Consider the following 20,229-nt stretch of genomic DNA (forward strand, 5'->3'; position numbering starts at 1 on the left):
TCAGGAAAGGGACACTGACATAGTTGGATAGCATACAGAAATAGGAACTGGCTGTATTAGTGGGAAAAATGATAAAGGCCAAGTTTTTTCTGTGGCGTGAGAAAAATGTCAAGTACCTACACTGATTTTTGAGTTATTACAACCTAAAGATTCCAAGTAAATAATTCTCATTTTACTTCAAAATTAAAAACATTTACCCGCACCCTACTATTAACACACTGTTAGGAGAATCAGCATTGCTTTAGGTTTATGGATATTCTTTATTTGTCCTCCACTTGTATAGCATTAGTAAAATAAATAATAATCAAATTCCAGGAAGCTAAAAGGATCCAGAGACCAAATCCTCATAGAAATTAGGTTCCCTTCCTTCATGTGGAATTATTAGCATTTAGAGTTTAACATTATAACTGGTTCCTGGGAAAGCAGATACCCAGATCACATTTTGAGAATGAATTTAGAGAAAAACAGAAATCTCTACATTATACATTTATTAAAATACTCAGAAATATAGTATGTATGGCATTTTAAAACATCATTGTTCAAATAAATACAAGATAAGGTGCTTTGAAAACAAGATTTTCAATGAATTGAGAAAATGCTGGACATTTTCGGTTTTTTGCTGTACTAGGGATCCACCCAGGGCCTCGGGCATGCTGGGCAAGCTTTCTACCACTGAGCTACATTCCCCAGCTCTTTTTATTTTATTTTGAGACAGGATTTAGCTAAGTTGTCTAGGCTGACCCTGAATTTGGGATTCTCCTGCCTCAGCCTCCCAAATAGCTGAGATTACACAGGCATGTGTTACTGTGTCAGGCTGAAAACAGAATTTTTAAAATCCTGGCTTAAGAACTATAATAGCAACAATATAAAAATATGTCAAACACTAAAATCCTCAGCCATGCATATTCTAGAGAAATTTAAAACTAGAATAGAAATTTAACTAGGGGACTAGAAAGAGCAGTCAATGGCACAAGTCTTTCCCATTATAAAAATAACTTACTCCTGAAAACTTGAATGTATCTTTTTGAGGTAGATAACCCTATTTATTAATAGGGGAGGAGGCAGTATTAGCAAGTACTAAGCAGGGTGGTAGCTCACAAGCCCACTTGTGGATGTTGGTCACTTCAGTCAGTATCATATCTTGGGGAAGGGCTCAGGACATTATCAGGACAGAAAAATGTACATTTGGGGACTGGAGGAAGAAGCAGTGCTCTTCTGCTGCTTGACACAGTATGTTAGGGCAACACTGGAATCCAGTCCCCCAAAAAACAATTATTTTCAAACTGCGCAAGCCAGGGCAACTTTGGCTGAAATGGAATCATCAGAGGAGCTTTAATGTCAATGCCTGATCCCACCTCCAGAGATTCTGAATGAATTTATTTAAAGTGTTGCTCTTCAAGTAATTCTGATGTGCCAGTTAAATGTAAGAACCATTGGCACAGAACTTTTAAATTCTAAATATATTTTACTAGTTTATAGTTAATGGTAAAACCTGTAGTTTTTCTGGACCCCTGCTTTCTGGCAATAAATTTAGTAGGAAAAAGTAACCACTGAACCTAAGACAAAGGGACTATAGTGATTATATATGAAAAGCATTTTATACTGTGTTAGGATCACCATGGAAATTGTAAACTACAGGCTAGGATTATAGCTCATAGGTCCAGCACTTGCCTAGTACATGTGAGGCACTGGGTTCTATCCTCAGCACCACATAAAAATAAATAGAAGTACTGTGTACATCTACAACTTAAAGGAAAAGACAAATAAACTGTAAACTGCTTTAAAAATGAAATACAATTAGAAGTGATAGTCTGCAGAAATCCATAATTTCCAACAAATATGGGAATTCTGAAAGTAGAATTACCTTCCTGTTCCCAGGATTTGCTAGCCCAGTTCTGCACTGAGACCTCTCCAAGGTTTACCGGCATCTTACTGGATACCAGGCAACTTGGGGCAGAAAATGACTCTCTTGTTCCCCTACTTTCATATCTAATTCAGGACCAATTTTCCTTTAATGTTACATAAGGCACCAAATTTACAATTTCTCTTAAGACAGTTTACCTCGGTTTTTTCCTTAACTAATTACTTTTTTAAATCCAGTGGTTAAATGTAATGCTTAATCTGATACTCTTCTGAGATTCATTTACACTGAAGACTGAGGGAAAATAATTTCCAAGTCTTAGGTACAGCCACCCCCCCCCCAAAAAAAAACACAAAACTATTGTAGCTCAACATCTACCACTGGATTAAAAAAAAAATGACAAAAAGTTAAGCCTGAGAAAAACCACAAAAACAACTAATGCACAGAGCCATTCCTTTTTTACTCAGCTCAATCTAAAATCACAGTGCAAAAAGAACTTCTAAGAGCAGCTTCACAGCACCAATTCCACGACAAAACTTCCTTTTCAGAGCACATGCTACCCAGGATAGCACGAAACGGCGAGATCAGGACCACCGGAAACCGCTGGTGTCGCAGTTTGAAACAGCTGCTAAAGGTTTACACTCGCCAGCACCGTCTGGACGACGCCTTCGCCCTAAGCGGCAGGTGTCATCAGGACGTTCTGCGGTGGTATAGTCCGGGAGTGGACGGGTGCAGTCTTTGGCTCGGCAGGGTTCTGGGGAGGTTCCGCGTCGTTCCCTGACGGCGCAGATCCAGGGTTCACACCGGCAGCGCATTAGCTAGGCCTGCGCAGCGGCCCAAGCGACCAAGCGCCAGGCGCAGCGCGGTGCCACCGCCCCACGGTAGCAGACTAGCCAACCAGGCCAGTAGGGCGGCCACCTGCGCGCAGGCGCCCAGCGCCGTGAGCGGCGTACTGCGCAGACCCATCGCCGAGTACAGCGTGGCTCCCAGCGCGGCCGCGTAGAACAGCGCGGGCCTCGACGGCGTCTCCTCGCAGCGTAGCAGACGTCCGCACGCCGCCCCGCCTCGCAGTATCGCACCGCCGGCGAGAGCCAGCACCGAGCCCAACGACCAAAGTAGCGCGAATTTGCGCGCGCGCAGCAGCAGCACCGGCGCGTAGAGTGCCGCCAGACCGAAGCAGAGCGCAGCGAGTAGCAGACAGGCTCCACCCACAGCCAGCTGCTGCCCGCGCGTCACGCTAGGCAGGCACGCCTGGCTCGCCGCCGCCGGCTCCGTGTGACTTCGCGGCCACGTCCACCGCAGGCCAGCGCGTCCAAGCCACGCTCCCGTCGGTCCGACCCCTGCCTCAGGCTCTTCAGCAGTCTCCGAAGCGAGTAGCTGCTCCGCTTCTGGTGGCCTGCCCGCTTTGCTCTGCGACAGATAGTCCTGCAGCTGGCGGTGGAGGTCTGCCATCTCCGACGGGACGGCGACGGAGAGGAGGGCTGTCACGCGCTTCCTGCTTTCGTTTGCGGCAGCAGTGGCTTGGCCAGATGGCGGCGGTTGGTGGACTCGGCGGAAGGGGCGGGGCCTGTGGCGCGCGTGGCCGTGCAGGGCAGTCTCTGTGCAGACTGGAGCAGTCTCGAGGTCTGGTCTGCTGGCCCGCCCCGCACCTCTTGCCAGTCTTTCTCTCAGCGCCTGAACCGGTTCTTTGGATTGTAGCCGCTAGACGAGTTGTGGCAGCATTAAAAGTTGGGGTGTGTGGCACACAAAGTACCCCTCTGGAAATACTGTCCAGACTGTCAATGGCTACATGGGCTGCTATACTGTGGTATGGAGGGATCTCGTTTTTTACTACAGCACGCACATCTAGTTATCTCAAAATAAAGTTTTAAAAACGTTTAGACCCACAGAACTTATTTGATTTCTTTGGGAACCAGGTCACAGTTGATAAATGAACGGTTAACACCCACCTCGACCTTGCTTGTCTTCTGGTCTTGGTTTGGGCCAGAGGCCTGGCAAGATCCTCGACCTCTCTACATCCCGTGTGCAAGATGTGGTGGTTCCTCTGCCTCATACCTGGTTTGGGTCTTCAGTGCCTCAGCCCCATCTCCTGACTGATCGCTTGCTTGGTCCGTCCCCTGTGTTCTGCAACTTTTCTCATAACATCTTGAGGTTTTCCTTACACCCAGGCCACACCCTCCGGCCTCCTAGGCCTGCTGCTTTTTGATACCTTCTGCTACTTCTTTTAAACTTAGGTGTACTTTCTGAAAGCAAATACAAAAAAAGGGATGCAGAATTCAACAGATCGTCGATGCTCTATTAAGCAATGGAGGGGCACATTTTCTCTTTTTTTAATATTTATTTTTTAGTTTTTTTTAGGTGGACATAATATCTTTATTTTGTTTTTATGTGGTGCTGAGAATCGAACCCAGTGTCCCGTGCATGCTAGGCGAGTGTGCTACCACTTGAGCCATATCCCCAGCCCTTGAGGGGCACATTTTTCAAGGGGAAAATGGCGATGGGATACAACAGGGCACTGAGTAAATTTTATAGGGTTTAGCAGGGCCAGGTCACAGGAAGAATTTTGTCTATTCATAAAGTGGTGGGCTCATTTAGGACAGGGTGAGTAGGGAGAAGTTGTAGGTAAGGGAAGTTCCCTGGGACCTGTTCTTTTACTGGGGACAGCAAGTTCAGCTATAGGTGGGGTCCACCTACGAGTCCCTTCAGAGCTCGCCCCATTTGCCTTTCCTGCATTCCCTCTGGCTGAGGCCTGAACTTCTAGTGTATTCTACCGCATTGACAAAAGCACCAGTTCATCACAGACATCACCCCACACACCTGGCAGGAGGGTACTTAGGGGAATAGTTGTAGGTAAGGAAAATTCCCTGGGATCTATTTTCCATATCCCTCACTTTCTGTGTTCACTATTTCCAAGTTACAATAGTCTTTGTTCACAGCTTTGCCAGCTCCTTGAGGACAGGGTCTGTTGTCATTGTTCTTTTCCTAGGACCTGATAAGTGTGCTACGACAATGGAATGAACAGACACAACTGTCAATTTTAGTGCAGTAAATGCCTGAAAGGCTTTGAAGATACTTCCTGAATCCATTGATTGGAAAACCCAACCTAATTTGTAGATGTTTTAAATGACTGTTGTGAATTTGTGATATGATGCCTGGAGGTCCCCTGCTTTCCCACTCCAGGAGTCCCCAGGGTGGGCCATACTTGTGTGTTTCCCGAATTTTCTAAGGTAGTAGATTGTGTGTGTAACTTCAGAGTAATTAATTCTATTTGTCAGGACAAATGTGCAGGACAGGTAAGTTATCCAGTAGTTTTTTCTTGTATAGATCTTTGGCTTATTTGCTCCCCAAGACCATTCTTTTCCTGCCCTCTCTGTATTGAGCTGGTGGGGAAGGAGAAGGAGAGAGAACTATTTTTTGCCCACCTCAGGACCAACAGCATGCTGAATACAGGCTGTACCACTGAGCTACATCCCCAGCTCATTTTAATTGTGTTTTGCTCAACATATGGATTATCAGCGAGGTATTTTTTGAGGTGACATGTTCTAGTTACCTACAAGGGCATTTTGGGCTGTTGCTATGCGTGTGTGGTTCTAAAAACCAAAGCTCTTGGCATTTAGTTGCAGAGTCCTGGGCACAGCGCTGGGAACTGGTGAAGTTCGCACACTTGGGTGGAGCAAGCGCTAATTCCCCACAAGGGGCGCTGGAGAGCAGCGCAACCAGCCGGCTCTGCTTGCCCTCCGGCACTGCTTTAATCCCGGCTCTCTCCCTGCGAGGTCTCCTTAAACTTCCTGGAAGCTGAGGAAACAGACCACCTCGAACAGGAGTGTTGGATGCCTAGCCGAGGGCTCATCCCAGTTTTTCTCTCTATTCGCTGAGGCTTTCTAGTGTCTTGCCTAATTAGGAATCCCTGAGCCATTGTCTGGGGTCCTCGGCCGACCTCGAGCACCATCTCCGCCTCGGAGGCACCCTGCGCCCGGGTCGGTCTATTTCAAAGAAAAGGACAAAGCCAAGCTGAGCACTGCGGACTGGCCTCTTGCACCGGCTGCTTGCTCCTGTTTTTCAAAAGCTGCTTGGGGACCTCGCGGCTGCAGCTCTAGATAGCAGCCCAGCTAGGGCTCACAGCCACTGGCGGCGGGCTTTGTGGGTAAGGATTTAACTGCGCTTCTTTCCGAGCTCCGGTGGAGGGGTCCCCAAGCGCATTATCGGTCCCAGGCAGGAAGTGCCTTCACTTGCACTGAGATTTCTCTGAGCGCCCAGGATGCAGGTGGGACCAGGAGCGCTCTCCTCCAAGAGGTCATGGCTGCGTGGTCGTCTGGCCCGCCAGGCCCAGGCCACAGGGGTTGGGGAAGCTTCCTGAGGGGCAAGAGGAGTGCCCTGCTTGACCCAAGCCTGCCAGACAGGGGCTGCTCAGCCAGTGCTGCACAAACCCCTGCTTTCCCACTCCGGGAGTCCCGGGGTGGGCCATGCTTGTGTGTTTCTCGAATTTTCTAAGGTAATAGATTTTGTGTGTGTAACTTCAGAGTGATTAATTCCATTTGTCTCAGCAGTTTGCTGTGTAATCCCAGCGACTCCGGTCGAGGCAGGAGGACTACAAGATCTTACTAGATCTCTTCTGGCGTACTAGCTACAATCGCTCTGACCTCAATATTGTACAATTAATGGTTATGTGAAATCCTGGAGTTTTCTGTGATCTAAGTGGAAACAGAAAGTAGGTATAGTTTGTTTTCTTGATTGACAATATTATTAAAAATTTCCCCAAAAACTTCATTTTAAATTTTTATCAAAAACTTAACTGTTTTAGAGTTTAACATCTTATATCAAAGTTAAAAAATATATTTAGAATATTTTGCCTTATACCTAAAACTCATAACAATTTTATATACTGTTTCCATAAACAAGTGAATCATTTTTAAAATGACTTCCTTTTGCCTGACCATTCCAAAAGTCAAATCTCCTACTGTGTATTTGTGTTGTTATAGGCATACCAGATATTGTCATAAATTCTCCTCATGCTAATGGGGAATAATTGGAAACGGTTGGTTATACAACAAGGACTTACCTGGAAGGTCATATTTGAGAATGATGGTTTTTTTTTTTTTTTCTTTTTTCCAGTGCTGGGGATGGAACCTAGGGCCTCAAGCCTGCCAGTCAAGTACTCCACTACTGAAATACACTCCCCGTCTGACAATACTGCTCATTTAATCAGATATAACTAGATCCTTTTAAGGAGCTGAGATTGACTTTATGGAGCTAGTGTTTACAAAGCCCTTTTGGGAAAACCAGCCTGGTATCTGGCTTACATCATTCCCACAATTTTGGAATTGTAATGAAGATGACTTTCTGGCAGGCCAGAGACCTGAGGATATTCTGGGAAACTGAAGAAGAGAGGAGTTTTTCCAGAGCTAAGAGTACCTCACCAGGTCTGGTGGCAAGTTCCTAGCTTCTGGCCTTAAGTGGTTACTGAAAGCCCAGTCCAATTTTTTTTTTTTTTTTTTTTATACAAGGATTGAAACCAAGAGCATTTAACCACATCCATATCCCCAGCCCTTCTTATTTATTTATTTTGAGACAGGGTCTCACAAAGTTACTTAGGTCCTTGCTAAGTTACTGAGGCCGGCCTTGAACTTGAAGATCCTCCTGCCCCTGAGTTGCCAATTTGATATCTTTAGGTAAACTTCCTACCAAACAAACTTTGAAGAGGCACACGCATGTGAAGTGGGGGGAGAGATGGAAGATAGAATCCACAGCTTTGTGTTATCCAGACTGGCCTACTGCTTGTTACCCTTCTGCCTCAGACTCCCAAGTATCTGGGGTTATAGGCATGCCCCACCACATGATGCCCATCTGGTAAATGTTCTTCCTATGAAAATAACTAGACTAAGTCTAATCAGAGCAGTTTTATTTTGTGGACCAGAATAAGAAGAATAATCTGAAGGGCCCCATGATGCAGTCCTATAATCCCAGTGACAAGGGAGGCTGAGGCAGGAGAATCACAAATTCAATCTCTGGTACCAAAATCATCATCATCATCATCATCATCATCATCATCATCTTTCTTTGAGATAATTTTTTATCAAAATTGGGAGCCTGAAGGGAAAATATTGTTTTAATGGAAAATGGTGCATTTAATTCATAGCACATTATGGAAGGTTATTGAATTTCATTGTCTTTGAGCTACTTTGCATCTGTTTGTAAATTGCAGGTAACTGATGGCTATGCAAACTCTGTTTTGTCTGGCGGAGATTTAATTGACTCTACTGCCGACTCCACAGATGGAAGAATATAGTCACACTTACAATTATCCTTTGCTAGAAAAAGCCTTTGCTTCCCTGAGTACACAGCCCTCATTAATCATATAAACTAGCAGCATAAGGTTGATTTACCCCAAATTTACCTAATCTGTATCATTGCCCTTCAAGACTGATTTGGATCAACAGATTACCAGCTACCAGGTTTCCTCCATCATTTCCTCCCAAAGATAAAACGGCAAGTGGTTCATTTCTTTTTACAAAAGAATTAAGATGATTTTCAGGATCCTAATCCACCATCTTCTTAGTTATGGCTTGAATCTGGACTGTCTCCCTCAAACACTCATGTGTTGAAAGTATGCTTCTCAATGCAGTAAGGTTCAGAGGTGGGGTTTAGACAATGATTGGATCGTGAGGATTCTGACCTCATCCAGCAGTTAATCAGTTTGATGGATCGATCTGTTGATAGCTGAATGGACTACTGGGAAGTGGGACCTAGTTGGAGGAAGTAGGTCACTGGAGGTGTGCCCTGGAAGGGCTCCGGTCCTCCCACACCCCTCTACTTCTTGGCTGCCATGAACTGAGCAGCTTTCCTCCAGGATGCCCTTCCACCATGATGTTTCTGCCTTGGAGCCAGCTGACCATGGACTGAAACTATAAAACCATGAGTGAAAATAAATCTTTCCTTCTCAAAGTTCTTGTTAGATATTTTGGTCACAACAAAGAAAAGTTGATTAATACATTGAATAAATCTTTTTCCTGACCCCAACAACTTGTCCTGAATTAATTGGGCCCTTTTTAAGCAGTGAGTAAATGGACTTGCATTTGATCACAAGAATGGGTTGTTAATTAGAATTACAATTGAGTTTGCAATTGTTCATTGGAATTTGCAATTGGAGTTGCAAATTGGAATGGGCACTTCTACCTTGTCCGTACTATCAGTCCTTACCAAATTTTAAGTTCTTCCAGTTGCTATCAATAGCTGGTTATAACCATCCAAAAGAACACTCCCGATTTTTCTCCCTGTCACCTGACTTGAACCAAAAACAAAAGCCTGACCACCCAACCCGTTGTTTGCCTGGACCTTTCTCCCAAGACCTGGAGAAGCCCTGTGAATGAAAGTCTGGCAAGCTTGAAGGATTCTCCACCCCAGCACACTCTTGTCAGCTAAATTTCTCCCTGGACAAGTGGGCAGAAGGCTTGGGTCGTGTGTACCTTTATGTGGAAGGTAACCAAGATGTTACAAGCTCATTTAAAATACCACCATTGAGCTAGAGACTTAGGAAACTTTGAGCGTGCTGCTGCTGGACACCAGCTCTCCTCACTGACCTCCTGGAACCTGTTGAACAGGACACTTCCAAGGTTCAACTCTGGCTTTTTACATTTTTTTGAGTATTTTTTAAAATTTTAATTTGTTATGTATGACAGCAGAATGTATTACAATTCATATTACACATATAGAGCACAATTTTTCATATCTCTGGTTGAACACAAAGTGGAGTCACACCATTTGTGCCTTCATATGTGTACTTGGGGTAATGATGTCCATCTCATTCCACTGCTGGCTTTTTACTTTGATGCAACTTTTTCTATTAATATTTCCCTTTTTTCATTTTGGGCATCATCTTTCAATATATCTGACCTTCCAAAAACTAGTTCACCTGGTTGTACAGACACAATGTCAGCAAGCCTCCCTGAGGTTTTATTTCTTAGTCTGTCCATCACCCACTCAGAAGATTGTCAGCGACAACCAGTAGTTGAAGGGAATGAGCACATTGAATTTAATTTGAGCCCTGTCCTTTTAGAAAGCAGTAGTGATTGAAAAAATCGTCATTTGTCTTTGTTTGTTTCCTGTTGCTATAACAGAATACAAGAGACTTAGTAATTTATAAAGAACAGACTTTTTTTTTTCTTTTTCTTTTCTTTTCTTTCTTTTTTTTTTAATCACAGTTCTGAAGGCTGGGAGGTCCCAACCATAGTGCTTAGCATTTGACAAGGTGAGATCCATCTGCTTAGCTTTTGACAAGGAGAGAAGTGGAAGGCCAAGCAGGTGTATACTAAGAGAGTTGGGGACAAAAGGAACTTCGTGCTTTATGAAAACAACCGTATCTCATGATAAGTAATCCACTCCTGCAGGAACTACATTAGTATCTTCATGAGGAAGGACACCACCCCCCCATGACCCAAACACCTCTTTTTTGTTTTCCTTTCTGGTGGTATTGGGGATGGAACCCAGGGCTCCATGTGTGCTTGGCAAACACTCTTTCATCCCCAGCCCTTTAATTTTTTTTTCTTTTTATTTTGAGGCAGGGCCTTGCTAAGGCTGGCCTGGAACTTGTGAGCTGCCTGCCTCAGCCTCCCAAGCAGCTGGGATTACAGATGTGTGTCACTGCCTTGGGCTCAAATACCTCTTAACAGTGCACAATTCCATGACATTCTGAATTTTATTACATTGGCAATTACATTTCCACATGAGTTTTGGCAGCAACAGACCCTATCTAAACTATAGAAGCTGGTTATGTTCTTAGAGCTGGTGAACTGGAAAGGTTCAACTTAACCTGTGCTTGCAGACAGAACTGAACTCTACCCTTTATCAAGACCCTTGCTTACTTGCACTGGCAAACTCCTTGTTCACTTCTGAGACATTCTTCTTTAGTGAACCTTCTATTTCAATAGATGGAATAAAATCATTTATTTAATTGTTCCTTCTGTTTCACAATGTTAACAATTTAGTTCATGGTATCATAATAGAACACTTTGAAATAATATTGTATCAGTTAAATTGCACTGTCACTTTAAAGCCAATAATTCAAAACTTTGAAAAAAAAGAAATTGAATGATTTAAATAATATAAGAAACAAAATTTGGTTTCCAAATTAGAGATGATAAAACTGCTAGAACCACATGTGGTGGACATTGTCAGGCAGCATTTGCTGAAGAGATGCAGACAGTGGCTGAGCGACCAGTAAAGCCTCATGTAGCCCAGCAGCGAGCCTATTTCTAGAACGGCAGAGGAAAGGGTATGGTAGATTCCTTCCCTAATAAACATTCTCCATTTAGCTGGAGAAAATGATTCAAAACAACAAGTCTTTGGAAATTGTCTTAAGGTCATCCATCAAGTAGAAAAACATTCATTCAAGAAACTCGGTTAAATATCGTAGGAAATATATGGCATATGAACCACAATTCACTCCCTCCACTGCCAGTGCCATCTTACAAACTATTACAAATGCTCTACTTGATGCAAGAAAAGGAGTGCTCTGCTGTATCCACAGACCCCAGCTGTAGGACAGAAGCTCTACTGCAGGTAAGCAGCCTGAGAAAAATGAGACCTCAATCCTTAACCCCTCCCACTGTAGCTTCCATACCAAGAGGGGTGAACCAAGAAGACCAGGAACTACCAACATCCCAGTGCCCACTTGTAGAGCAGAAGCATCATTCTGGGATAAGTTGGTCACTGTCCCCAACTTAAGGCCTTTGCAGTAGCACATAGATTTTACCCAGGGTAGAGTCAGAGGGGACTTTTAAATTTGAAACAGAGTGTGGAAAATTCCATGCCTAAAGGTGTTGTTGAAAATTATGATATTTTATCAATAAATTAAGAGGGTGCTAATAGTTCCACAACACGAGCAGAATGACAGAATAATCAGAAATGTAATGGAGCGACCCAGAGAAAGTCTAGAAGGAGCATCACAGGAAGTCTGTGTACAAACATTAGGCTTCACATGGTCTAGAGAAGTCACAGCAAGATGTAGGGCAGACTTGGAAATATTTCCCAGGCTGCACAGAGACCCATCAGCACAGGGAGGAAGCCCTACTGGCACAAGGGGCTTAAGTTCACCCTCTGACCAAACACTGGTTGAACAATAAGCTACTCTTAGACATCCAGGCTTTAAAATAAAATCATATATGCATCCCTGGGAGTCTGGAAGTGTGCAAATGCCTAAGATGACATTCTTAGGAGTGATCGGAGGGAGGAAATCCAAGCTACTACTCTCTTGTTGCACATAAAGCATGAGGAAAATAACAAGTAAATATCCCAAACTGGTAGCACATCCAAACTACACACATTAATGGTAATAGGTTTATAATATATATATATATATATATATATATATATATATATAAAATATATTGATATATAATTAATATAATAAGTGGCTTATATTAATTATATATAAGTATATATAATTAATATATATTTATTATATAAATATTTTATATTATATAATATAAAATATTATATAAATAGGTAGTCAGGCTAAAAGATAAAAGTGAGACAAAAATCTGAGTGTGGACATCAGAAGTGATACACTGCACAATATTAGCTTGTCAACTCACTAACCAAACAAATAAATGACCAAGCAGGTGACAAAAGCAACATCAGGGGCTGGGGTTGTAGCTCAGTGGTGAGAGTGCTTGCCTTGCACGTGTGAGGCACTGGGTTTGATCCTCAGCACCACATTAAAACGAAATAAAGGTATTATGTCCATCTATAACTAAAAAAAATTTTAAAAAGCAACATCAGCTCCCAGAAGATGGAAGAAATTCATTTCCAGAGATGATATACTATAGTATCCCAAAATGTCCAGTTTTTAATAACAACAAAAATAGTGAGACATTCAAAGAAACAGAAAAGTGACATATAAAAAAGCAGCCAATACAAGTCATTTTTTTTTGGTACCAGGGATTGAACTGGACCACTGAGCCACCTCCCAAACCCTATTTTGTATTTTATGTAGAGACAGGTTGCTTAGCACCTCACTGTTGTTGAGGCTGGCTTTGAACTTGCGATTCTCCTGTCTTAGCCTCCTGAGCTGCTAGGATTACAGGTGTGCGCCACTATGCCGAGCACAAACCATTTTTGAAGGGGCTCAGATGCTGGACTTAGTAGACAAATACCTCAATGTAATAATTACAAATATTTTCAATGAACTAAAGGAAATCATGCTTAAAGAATTAAAGAAAGGCTTAATGACGATGTCTTATCCAATAGAGAATATCAATAAAGACACTCCAAAATAAGAAAAATCTGAGATAATTTATTGCTAGTAGGTCTAATATAAAAGAAATACTAAAGGAAGTTCTTAGAAAGCAAATGACATCAGAGAGTAAATTTGAATTCACACGAAAAACAAAAGGGTTGATAAAGGTAGATAATCGCAAAAGATAGTAGGGTTGCATCTTTTTCTCTTTTCTTCACTGATTTAAAAAGTAATTGCATACAACATACAGATAATTTTATTTTGGGCTTCCTATATTGAAGGGAGTAAGAAGCAGTGCTAAAAAAAAGTCATTGAAGAAACAGTGGCTGAAAAGCTCATAAATTTGGCAAGATTCATAAACTTAGAGATTTCAAGAAGTTGAGCAAACTCTATAAACAGCATAAATCCACATCAAGACACCTCTAAGTTCAACTTCTGGAAACCAAAGGCAAAACAATCTTGAAAGCAATGAGAGAGAAATAACACATTACTCAGAGGGAAAAACAACTAGAATGACAGCTGATTTCTCATCAGAGACCATGGAGGCCGGAGGAAGTGGCACAACATTTCCCAAGTGATCCAAAAAAAAAAAAAAAAAGTCAACCCAGAATGGTATATTCAGCAATAGGTCCTTTAGGAATGAAGGGGAAATCAAGACTCTTCCATGAAAAGAAAAACTTTGAAAAACTAAGAGAATTTTCAGTAGACCTACCCTAAAAGAATGCCGAAGAAAGTTCTCTAAAGGAAATCATGAAAGAAGAAACCTTAGAATGTCAGAAAACAGGAAAGAAATAATAAGGACAATATGGGCAAATACAATAGGCTTTCCTATCAAGTTTTCTAAATTATATTTTATCATTGAAATTAAAAATAAATTTTTTTTCAGTACTGGAGTTTGAACCCTGGGGTGCTCTACCACTGAGCTATAGCCCCAGCTTTTTGATCAGACCAAAGACTCTCTTCCCCATGTTCCAGTTCTTGCTTGCCCCACAAAAATTTTCTAATGGAAAATAGAAGGAGGAAGGGCCAAAGCTCTGTGCCTGGCAGAAGTGCACAGGTTCTCTGTGCCCAGGTTAGCTGGTCACTGGTCTGTCTAGTAAAGTTCTCCTTTGAAAAGAGCAGGAAACCAACAAGCCATCTAAATGCCTGGCCAGTCATCCTCTAGGACTGGCCCTGTCCAATAGGCCAATGGGTTTTATACTTTCCTAGTGTGTGTAAAATGATATTTGGGATTCTTTGAGGAATGAATGTATGATACATACTGCTCATTTAGGCAGCTCCTCTTAGGAGTACAAAATTTAACAAAAATGTTTAAAAGAGCATGTCTTTAACAACTATTTACTGAGAGACTATTCTGAATGGAGCCCTGTTCTTGCTCCGAGAATAGAACAGGGAAGAAGGCAGGAGTCTGTTCTTGGGGAGTTCATGTTCTGGTATACAGCGTATTTATAACACGCAGGCAGGTTATTTTAAACAACATGGCAATGCAGTGTCAATCACTACTTCAATAAATTTTCGTATGCCTGCCGTGTATCTAGCTCTCTGTTGGGCTCCGTGCTGTGTAGAAGTAAACACCCAGATAAAATTTGACCGAAAAACACCCACCAGTTATGGCTGTAAACACTGTATATACAAACTGTGGACATAGTGGAACACTGTCATCTTTTCTCCCCATACAGCACAAAATCAGGGAGCTCCCAGGTACTGTATTCACAGCACGATTGTGAACAGGGCCCCTCAAAGCCAGGGCAGCCCCCGATGGGTACTGAGGTGGTGGCAAACCACTGCCATTGATAGAGAGAAACAAATATGAAATCGCAAACACAAAATGATTACAATCCAGTTAAAATAAATAATTCGCAGATAAGACTGCAACCAAAGTGAGGTCAATACCCACTTTCAGTGGTAAAACTTGAGAGAATTTTTCTTCTTTCTGCCTTTGGGCGTTTGCTAATACAATGAAAGTTTTCTAACAGAAGACTATAAAATAATTTGTTTAAAATAAGGTCTGGGGTTGTGGCTCAGTGGTAGAGGGCTTACCCAGCATGTGTGAGACACTGGGTTTGATTCTCAGCACCACATAAAAATAAATAAAGGTCAACAACTAAAAAAATATTTTAAAAAATTAAAAAGATACAGACTGGGCATGGGGTCGGAAACCTGTAATCCCAGTGGCTCGGGAGGCTGAGGCAGGAGGATTACGAGTTCAAAGCCAGCTTCAACTAAAGCAAGAGGCTAAGTAACTCAGTAGATCCTGTTTCTAAATGAAATGCAAAATAGGACTGGGGATGTGGCTCAGTGGTTGAGTGACCCTGAGTTCAATCTCTCGGTAACAACCCCCCCCCCCCCGCAAAAAAAAAAAAAAAGATACATAATCCTGAGATTTTCCTCCTCCTTGCAAGGAAAGCAATAATTGGCAAGAAGGCATTTGAGTAGCTGTTCTTGGTTTCTTCAGGTCCTTAGACACTGGGGGCTGTGGGGCTCATTTTTGGCACATGTCCACATCAGGCTTCCCAGGGGCTTATGAGTTCAGGGCTTCAGGAAATTTTCATTTTAGCAGCTGTCCCTTTGCCAATCCTTGGGAATTCAGAGGACAGCTGCTGCTCCTTTTGTTCTGTGGGCCTGTCTCCCCAGGGGAGGCCGGCCTTTCCTTCCTTCCTTGGCTTCCTCTGTCCTCACCTGACCCCAAGGTGCCTCCAGCCTCCCTGGGAGCTCTGGACCTTGGGTCAAGCCTCCGGCCCGGGAGAGGTGGAATTGGAGTGTATCTGGGTACTCTGATGTGGCTGCACGCTCCCGGCTGCTGCCTAGGCCTCCACGTGGCTATGCCAAGCAGGCTGGGCAGCTCCTATTGTCCTCAGGGCAGTTACTGGAAGCACTCAAGGAAGGAAGCAGCCAAGGAGGTGGAACAACATCTCAGCCATTGAGGTAGAGAAGCTGTGACGTGCGTGGGGCTTCGGGAGGTCTCTTCCACCAGCTATTCTCTATCCCTCTGTCCCACCCCTGAGTCTCCCTGCCATTCTCTTAGGCCCTCTGAGTGGCCAGGCTGATGTAGCCACATGCCCCGGAGTGGTGTGCCCATCTGGGTTAGCCTCGGACACACCTTCTCAGTCCGGGTATCAGGACATTGGAGGCCAGCTTTCCTTGGCTGCACACTGGGTCTTCTTTGGGGAGGCCACATTTGGGGTTGGAGGATTAGAGGGAGGGAGGCCGATCTTTATTTGGGACAGAGGTTAGAGAATCTCTGATGGAAAAGTGGGTTGATTGTCATGGAAAAGAAGCAAAAACGCACCTTGGTGTGTGGATGAAATATTCAATGATAGGCTGGGCATCTGCAACTGAAGAACTCTGCGGTATCTGTGCCCAAGTGGGGTGTGTGTGTGTGTGTGTGTGCGCGTGTGTGTGTTTTGACAGGTATGGAACCCAGGGCCTTGCGCATGCTAGGCAGGTGCTCTACCACTGATCTATCTCCCCACCGCCCCAACCTCAGCCCACAACTGTTTTCTTGTTGGAAGGTCAAGGTGCAAAAACACTGCATTCGTGAATATTTGTTGGGGGCGGTTCTTTGTTGCTCTTGTTCTGAATCTGTGAATTGAATCACATCTGTCCCAGGACCTAGATGAGGGTGAAATGGCATTTTCCTCTTCTGAGTTGGAGGCAAGGTCTTCAGGAAATGGTATGGCTCCTTGGCCTATCTCTATCCCCGAGTGGATCTGACTCTCACTAAGGGGTTTGGATCTGCCTTAGACTAAAAAGAGCCTCTGGATCTCTTGTAGTGTGTTCTTCAAGTGCTAGCAAAATTATCAGCCCATCATCCCACCAAGGTCTGTCTCAGCTGTTGCATGGTCCAGAGAGAAGAAGGCCATTTCCGCTGGTCAGATGATGTGTCTAACACTGGTTTTGAGAGCTCACCACAGGTTTAAAAAGAAACATTTGGTTTTCAAAACAGTAGGTGTCCAGCAGTTTGCATAGAGGTGGGGGTGGCACCCACTAATCATTTGGTCTAAAGAGCCCCAGCAAGGAAAGACTTCTGCTGGGAGGGTCCAGGGACTTCCCTGCTGTTCCCTAGAGGTCCTCTCAGGCCACTTCATGAATGCACTTTAGCCCCACATGAACTAGCTGACTGATTTAAATATATGTTAAGTGTCTTAGCCATTCCCAGTGCCCTGAGAGTGCGATGCCTAAGCTAGATTCAGGGGATAGACTTGGGATAGAAGAGTCACCTCACATCACACGTTACCACTGAGCTATGCCTCCAGCCCGTTTTATTTTTATTTTTGGTACTGGGGGTTTAAACCAGAGGTGCTTTATCACTGAGCCACATCTCCAGCCCTTTTTATTTTTTATTTTGAGGCAGGGTCTCACCAAGTTGCTTAGGGTCTCACTAAGTTGCTGAGACTGACTTTGAACTTGAGCTCCTCCTGCCTCAGCCTCCTGAGCTGCTAGGATTACAGGTGTGTGCTACCACACTGGGTTATTTATTTATTTATTTTGAGACGGGGTCCCGCTAAATTGCCAGGTGGACCTGAAATTTGCCATTCTTCTGCCTCAGGCTCCAGAGTATCTTGGATTGCAGGCATGGAGCGGGGTGAGGGAGAAAGATGGTGCGGGATAACTAGGGCAACTGCCTGTTCATAGGGGTGCTTACTTCCTGCAGCACTAGAGGAAATGGCTGAGGGGACCCTGAACTTCTGCCTTCTGGGGCAGCTTTTGTGCCACTTGGTGGCCCCACCTTGACCTTGGACATCTCAGAGACCATCTATCCTTCTCTGAATCAGTGCATTAAGCATGTAATCCAAGTTCCTCTCTGAGTGTCCATTGGCCTGTCCACTCTACCAAACCCCGGAGGGGCTATTGCCCACCAGGGATATCCCATGTCCACTCCATTCTCCCCTCCCACCATGTTCCCCATGGCAGGGAGCACAGAACATAGACCGTAGCAAGGGCTGTTCCTGAGGGTGGACAGGCAGTGTCCCTGGCTGCTCCTCTCCAGCTGGACTAGTTGAGGCAAGGTGCTCACTCTCATGGGCCTGCTCTGGATGCCAAACCCAGATTCCTCCCTGACCTCTTGTCGGGGCAATGGCACTCTCCTCCTTGGAGATCTTTCCCTCCACCTGCTGTGGAACTTTTGGATCTACCACTCTCCTCCTTACCATCCCTTCCCACTGGCTGCCCTGCTCTAGCTCTCTGTGCTCCCTGGGACCTCTCATCTTTGGAGTGTTGGCACAGATACCCTCAGGGTCTCCCATGAGCTCTTGGGTTCCAATTGCATCTATATCCAACCTTCACATCTAAGCCAGACAGCAGACTTCTCATCTGAGCTCTAGTTTCCCACGGTCCCTATCCCTTGCCCCCTAGTTCCCAAGATCTTCCCTGAGGCACAGTGGTCTCTCAGCTGTAGCAGCTTCATTACAACTTCACCCTTAACAGACCTGCCCCCATTGCCCCACTGCCACAAAATCCAAGAAAGCAAAGACATCTGCCAGTCATCTCCCACGCCACCAGATGGGTCATGCGCATACCCCTGACACCCACCCCCCACACCTGCATCCTTCACACCCACACAGCGCCCACCCACACTCAAATCAAATGGATAGGCAAATCCTGTCCATTGCAAAATAGACTCTGTGTCTAAGCCCGGTTGCTGGCCCAAGGTACAACCTTATCCTTCCTGGACGTGTAAAAATAGCCTTCAGTTGGATTGACTCTGCATCACTGTGTCCCTCATGCAATCACCAGGAAGATTTCCCCCCACCCTGATATTTTGCTATGAAAAATTTCAAGCACTCATCAAGTTTGAATACTTGGATGCCCACCACCTAGACTCTCCCATTAATACTGTGATAGACTCCCCTTACCATCTCTGTTCATTTATCCACCTGTCTATCCACTCATCCATCCATATTGATTTTTAACATACATTTCAGGGTCACAGGGTACCATTTCACCTAAACACATCAACAAGTCAATGATAATTGACCAGAGCTCAATATTGTTTCCTATTTTTTCTTTTTAGGTAAAATTTACATTCATTGTGTTATGGTGTGGATATGAGGTGTCCCCCAAGAAACTGATATATTAATTCAGGAATGTTCAGAGGTGAAATTATTAGATTTAAATTATTAGCTGTAACCTCACCAATGATTAAAAGAATAATGATTTGAATGGATTCATGGATGGTAATTCTGTAAGCAGGTGGGCAGGTGGGGTGTGGCTGGAGGGTGGGGATGCCCTCAGGGATTATATCTGGTCCCTGGCTCCTCCCTTGTGCTTTTTCTCTCTGCTGCCCAGCAGAGAGACTGGAGTTGACTGTCCATGGACCAAATCTCTGAAACTGTGAGCCCCAAATAAACTTTTCCTTCTCTTAGCTGTTCTTGACAGGTATTTTGGTCACCATGACCTGTGTGTCCCACAGCCCTATTAAGATATAGAACATGATCAGAAATGCCCATAATGCCCTTTCCCAGTCAATTCCTGTCTTCTGCCCAACTGGCACGTGGGAGGCAGCTGCCATTCTGATTTTTTTTGCCATCACAGTCTAGTTTTGCCTATTCTAGAACTTGGTGTGGATTGTGTACCAAGTTCACTTAGAATGATGTCTTCTTAACCGATGTGATTCTGCAATTTGTATTTGGGGTAAAAATGGGAGTTCATAACCCAATTGAGTCAAATGTATGAAAGATGATATATCATGAGCTTTGTAATGTTTTGAACAACCAATAAAAAAAAAAGAATGATGTCTTCTGAGGCTCACCCTTGTAGATATGAGAGTGTGGTGTCTGTCTTCAACCTCGCCAATGAAGCTGCCACCTGCTGTGGCCCTGGTGCTCTGGCCCCCTAACTCTCTCTTATTTCTCATGCCCCACCCACATCTTATTGTTTTACAGACACTCTCTTTTCTGATCTGAGCACCCCAAGCTCCTTCTTATTTCAGGGATGCTGAGCTTACTGTTCCTTCTGCCCAGATACTTTTTTTGCAGATGGTTGCAGGACTGCTCTTCTTTCAGAGTTCGGCTCAAATGTCACCTCATCAGAAGCCTTTCCTGGCTCTTACTCTGACACCCCCTGCCCCTGCCCAGTTAAACTCTGAGAGAGCCTAGTCCATATCTTCTTGCTCACTGTTCTATCACCAGTGCCC

General features: G+C 44.2%; 2 protein-coding genes across 2 annotated transcripts in view; one reads left to right on the forward strand and one right to left on the reverse strand.

Moving 5' to 3' along the window:
- Window positions 1–240: 240 nt before the first annotated feature.
- On the reverse strand, window positions 241–6,669 carry Sft2d3 (SFT2 domain containing 3). The gene has a single exon (XM_046463675.2). It carries the CDS (start codon window positions 3,311–3,313, stop codon window positions 2,660–2,662), a length of 654 nt encoding a protein of 217 aa, XP_046319631.1. The 5' UTR covers window positions 3,314–6,669; the 3' UTR covers window positions 241–2,659.
- Window positions 6,670–15,848: 9,179 nt separating this feature from the next.
- The window catches only part of Lims2 (LIM zinc finger domain containing 2), a 36,751-nt gene continuing 32,370 nt past the window's right edge, over window positions 15,849–20,229 (forward strand). Inside the window, exon 1 of the mRNA XM_046463681.2 lies at window positions 15,849–16,019. The gene's annotated coding sequence lies outside the window, so the exon portion shown is untranslated. The remainder of the gene's footprint in view (window positions 16,020–20,229) is intronic.

This window comes from Marmota monax, unplaced genomic scaffold (assembly GCF_021218885.2).
Source record: "Marmota monax isolate L192 unplaced genomic scaffold, Marmota_monax_Labrador192_F-V1.1 WCK01_AAM20220418_F8-fsc00034, whole genome shotgun sequence".
Taxonomy (NCBI): domain Eukaryota; kingdom Metazoa; phylum Chordata; class Mammalia; order Rodentia; family Sciuridae; genus Marmota; species Marmota monax.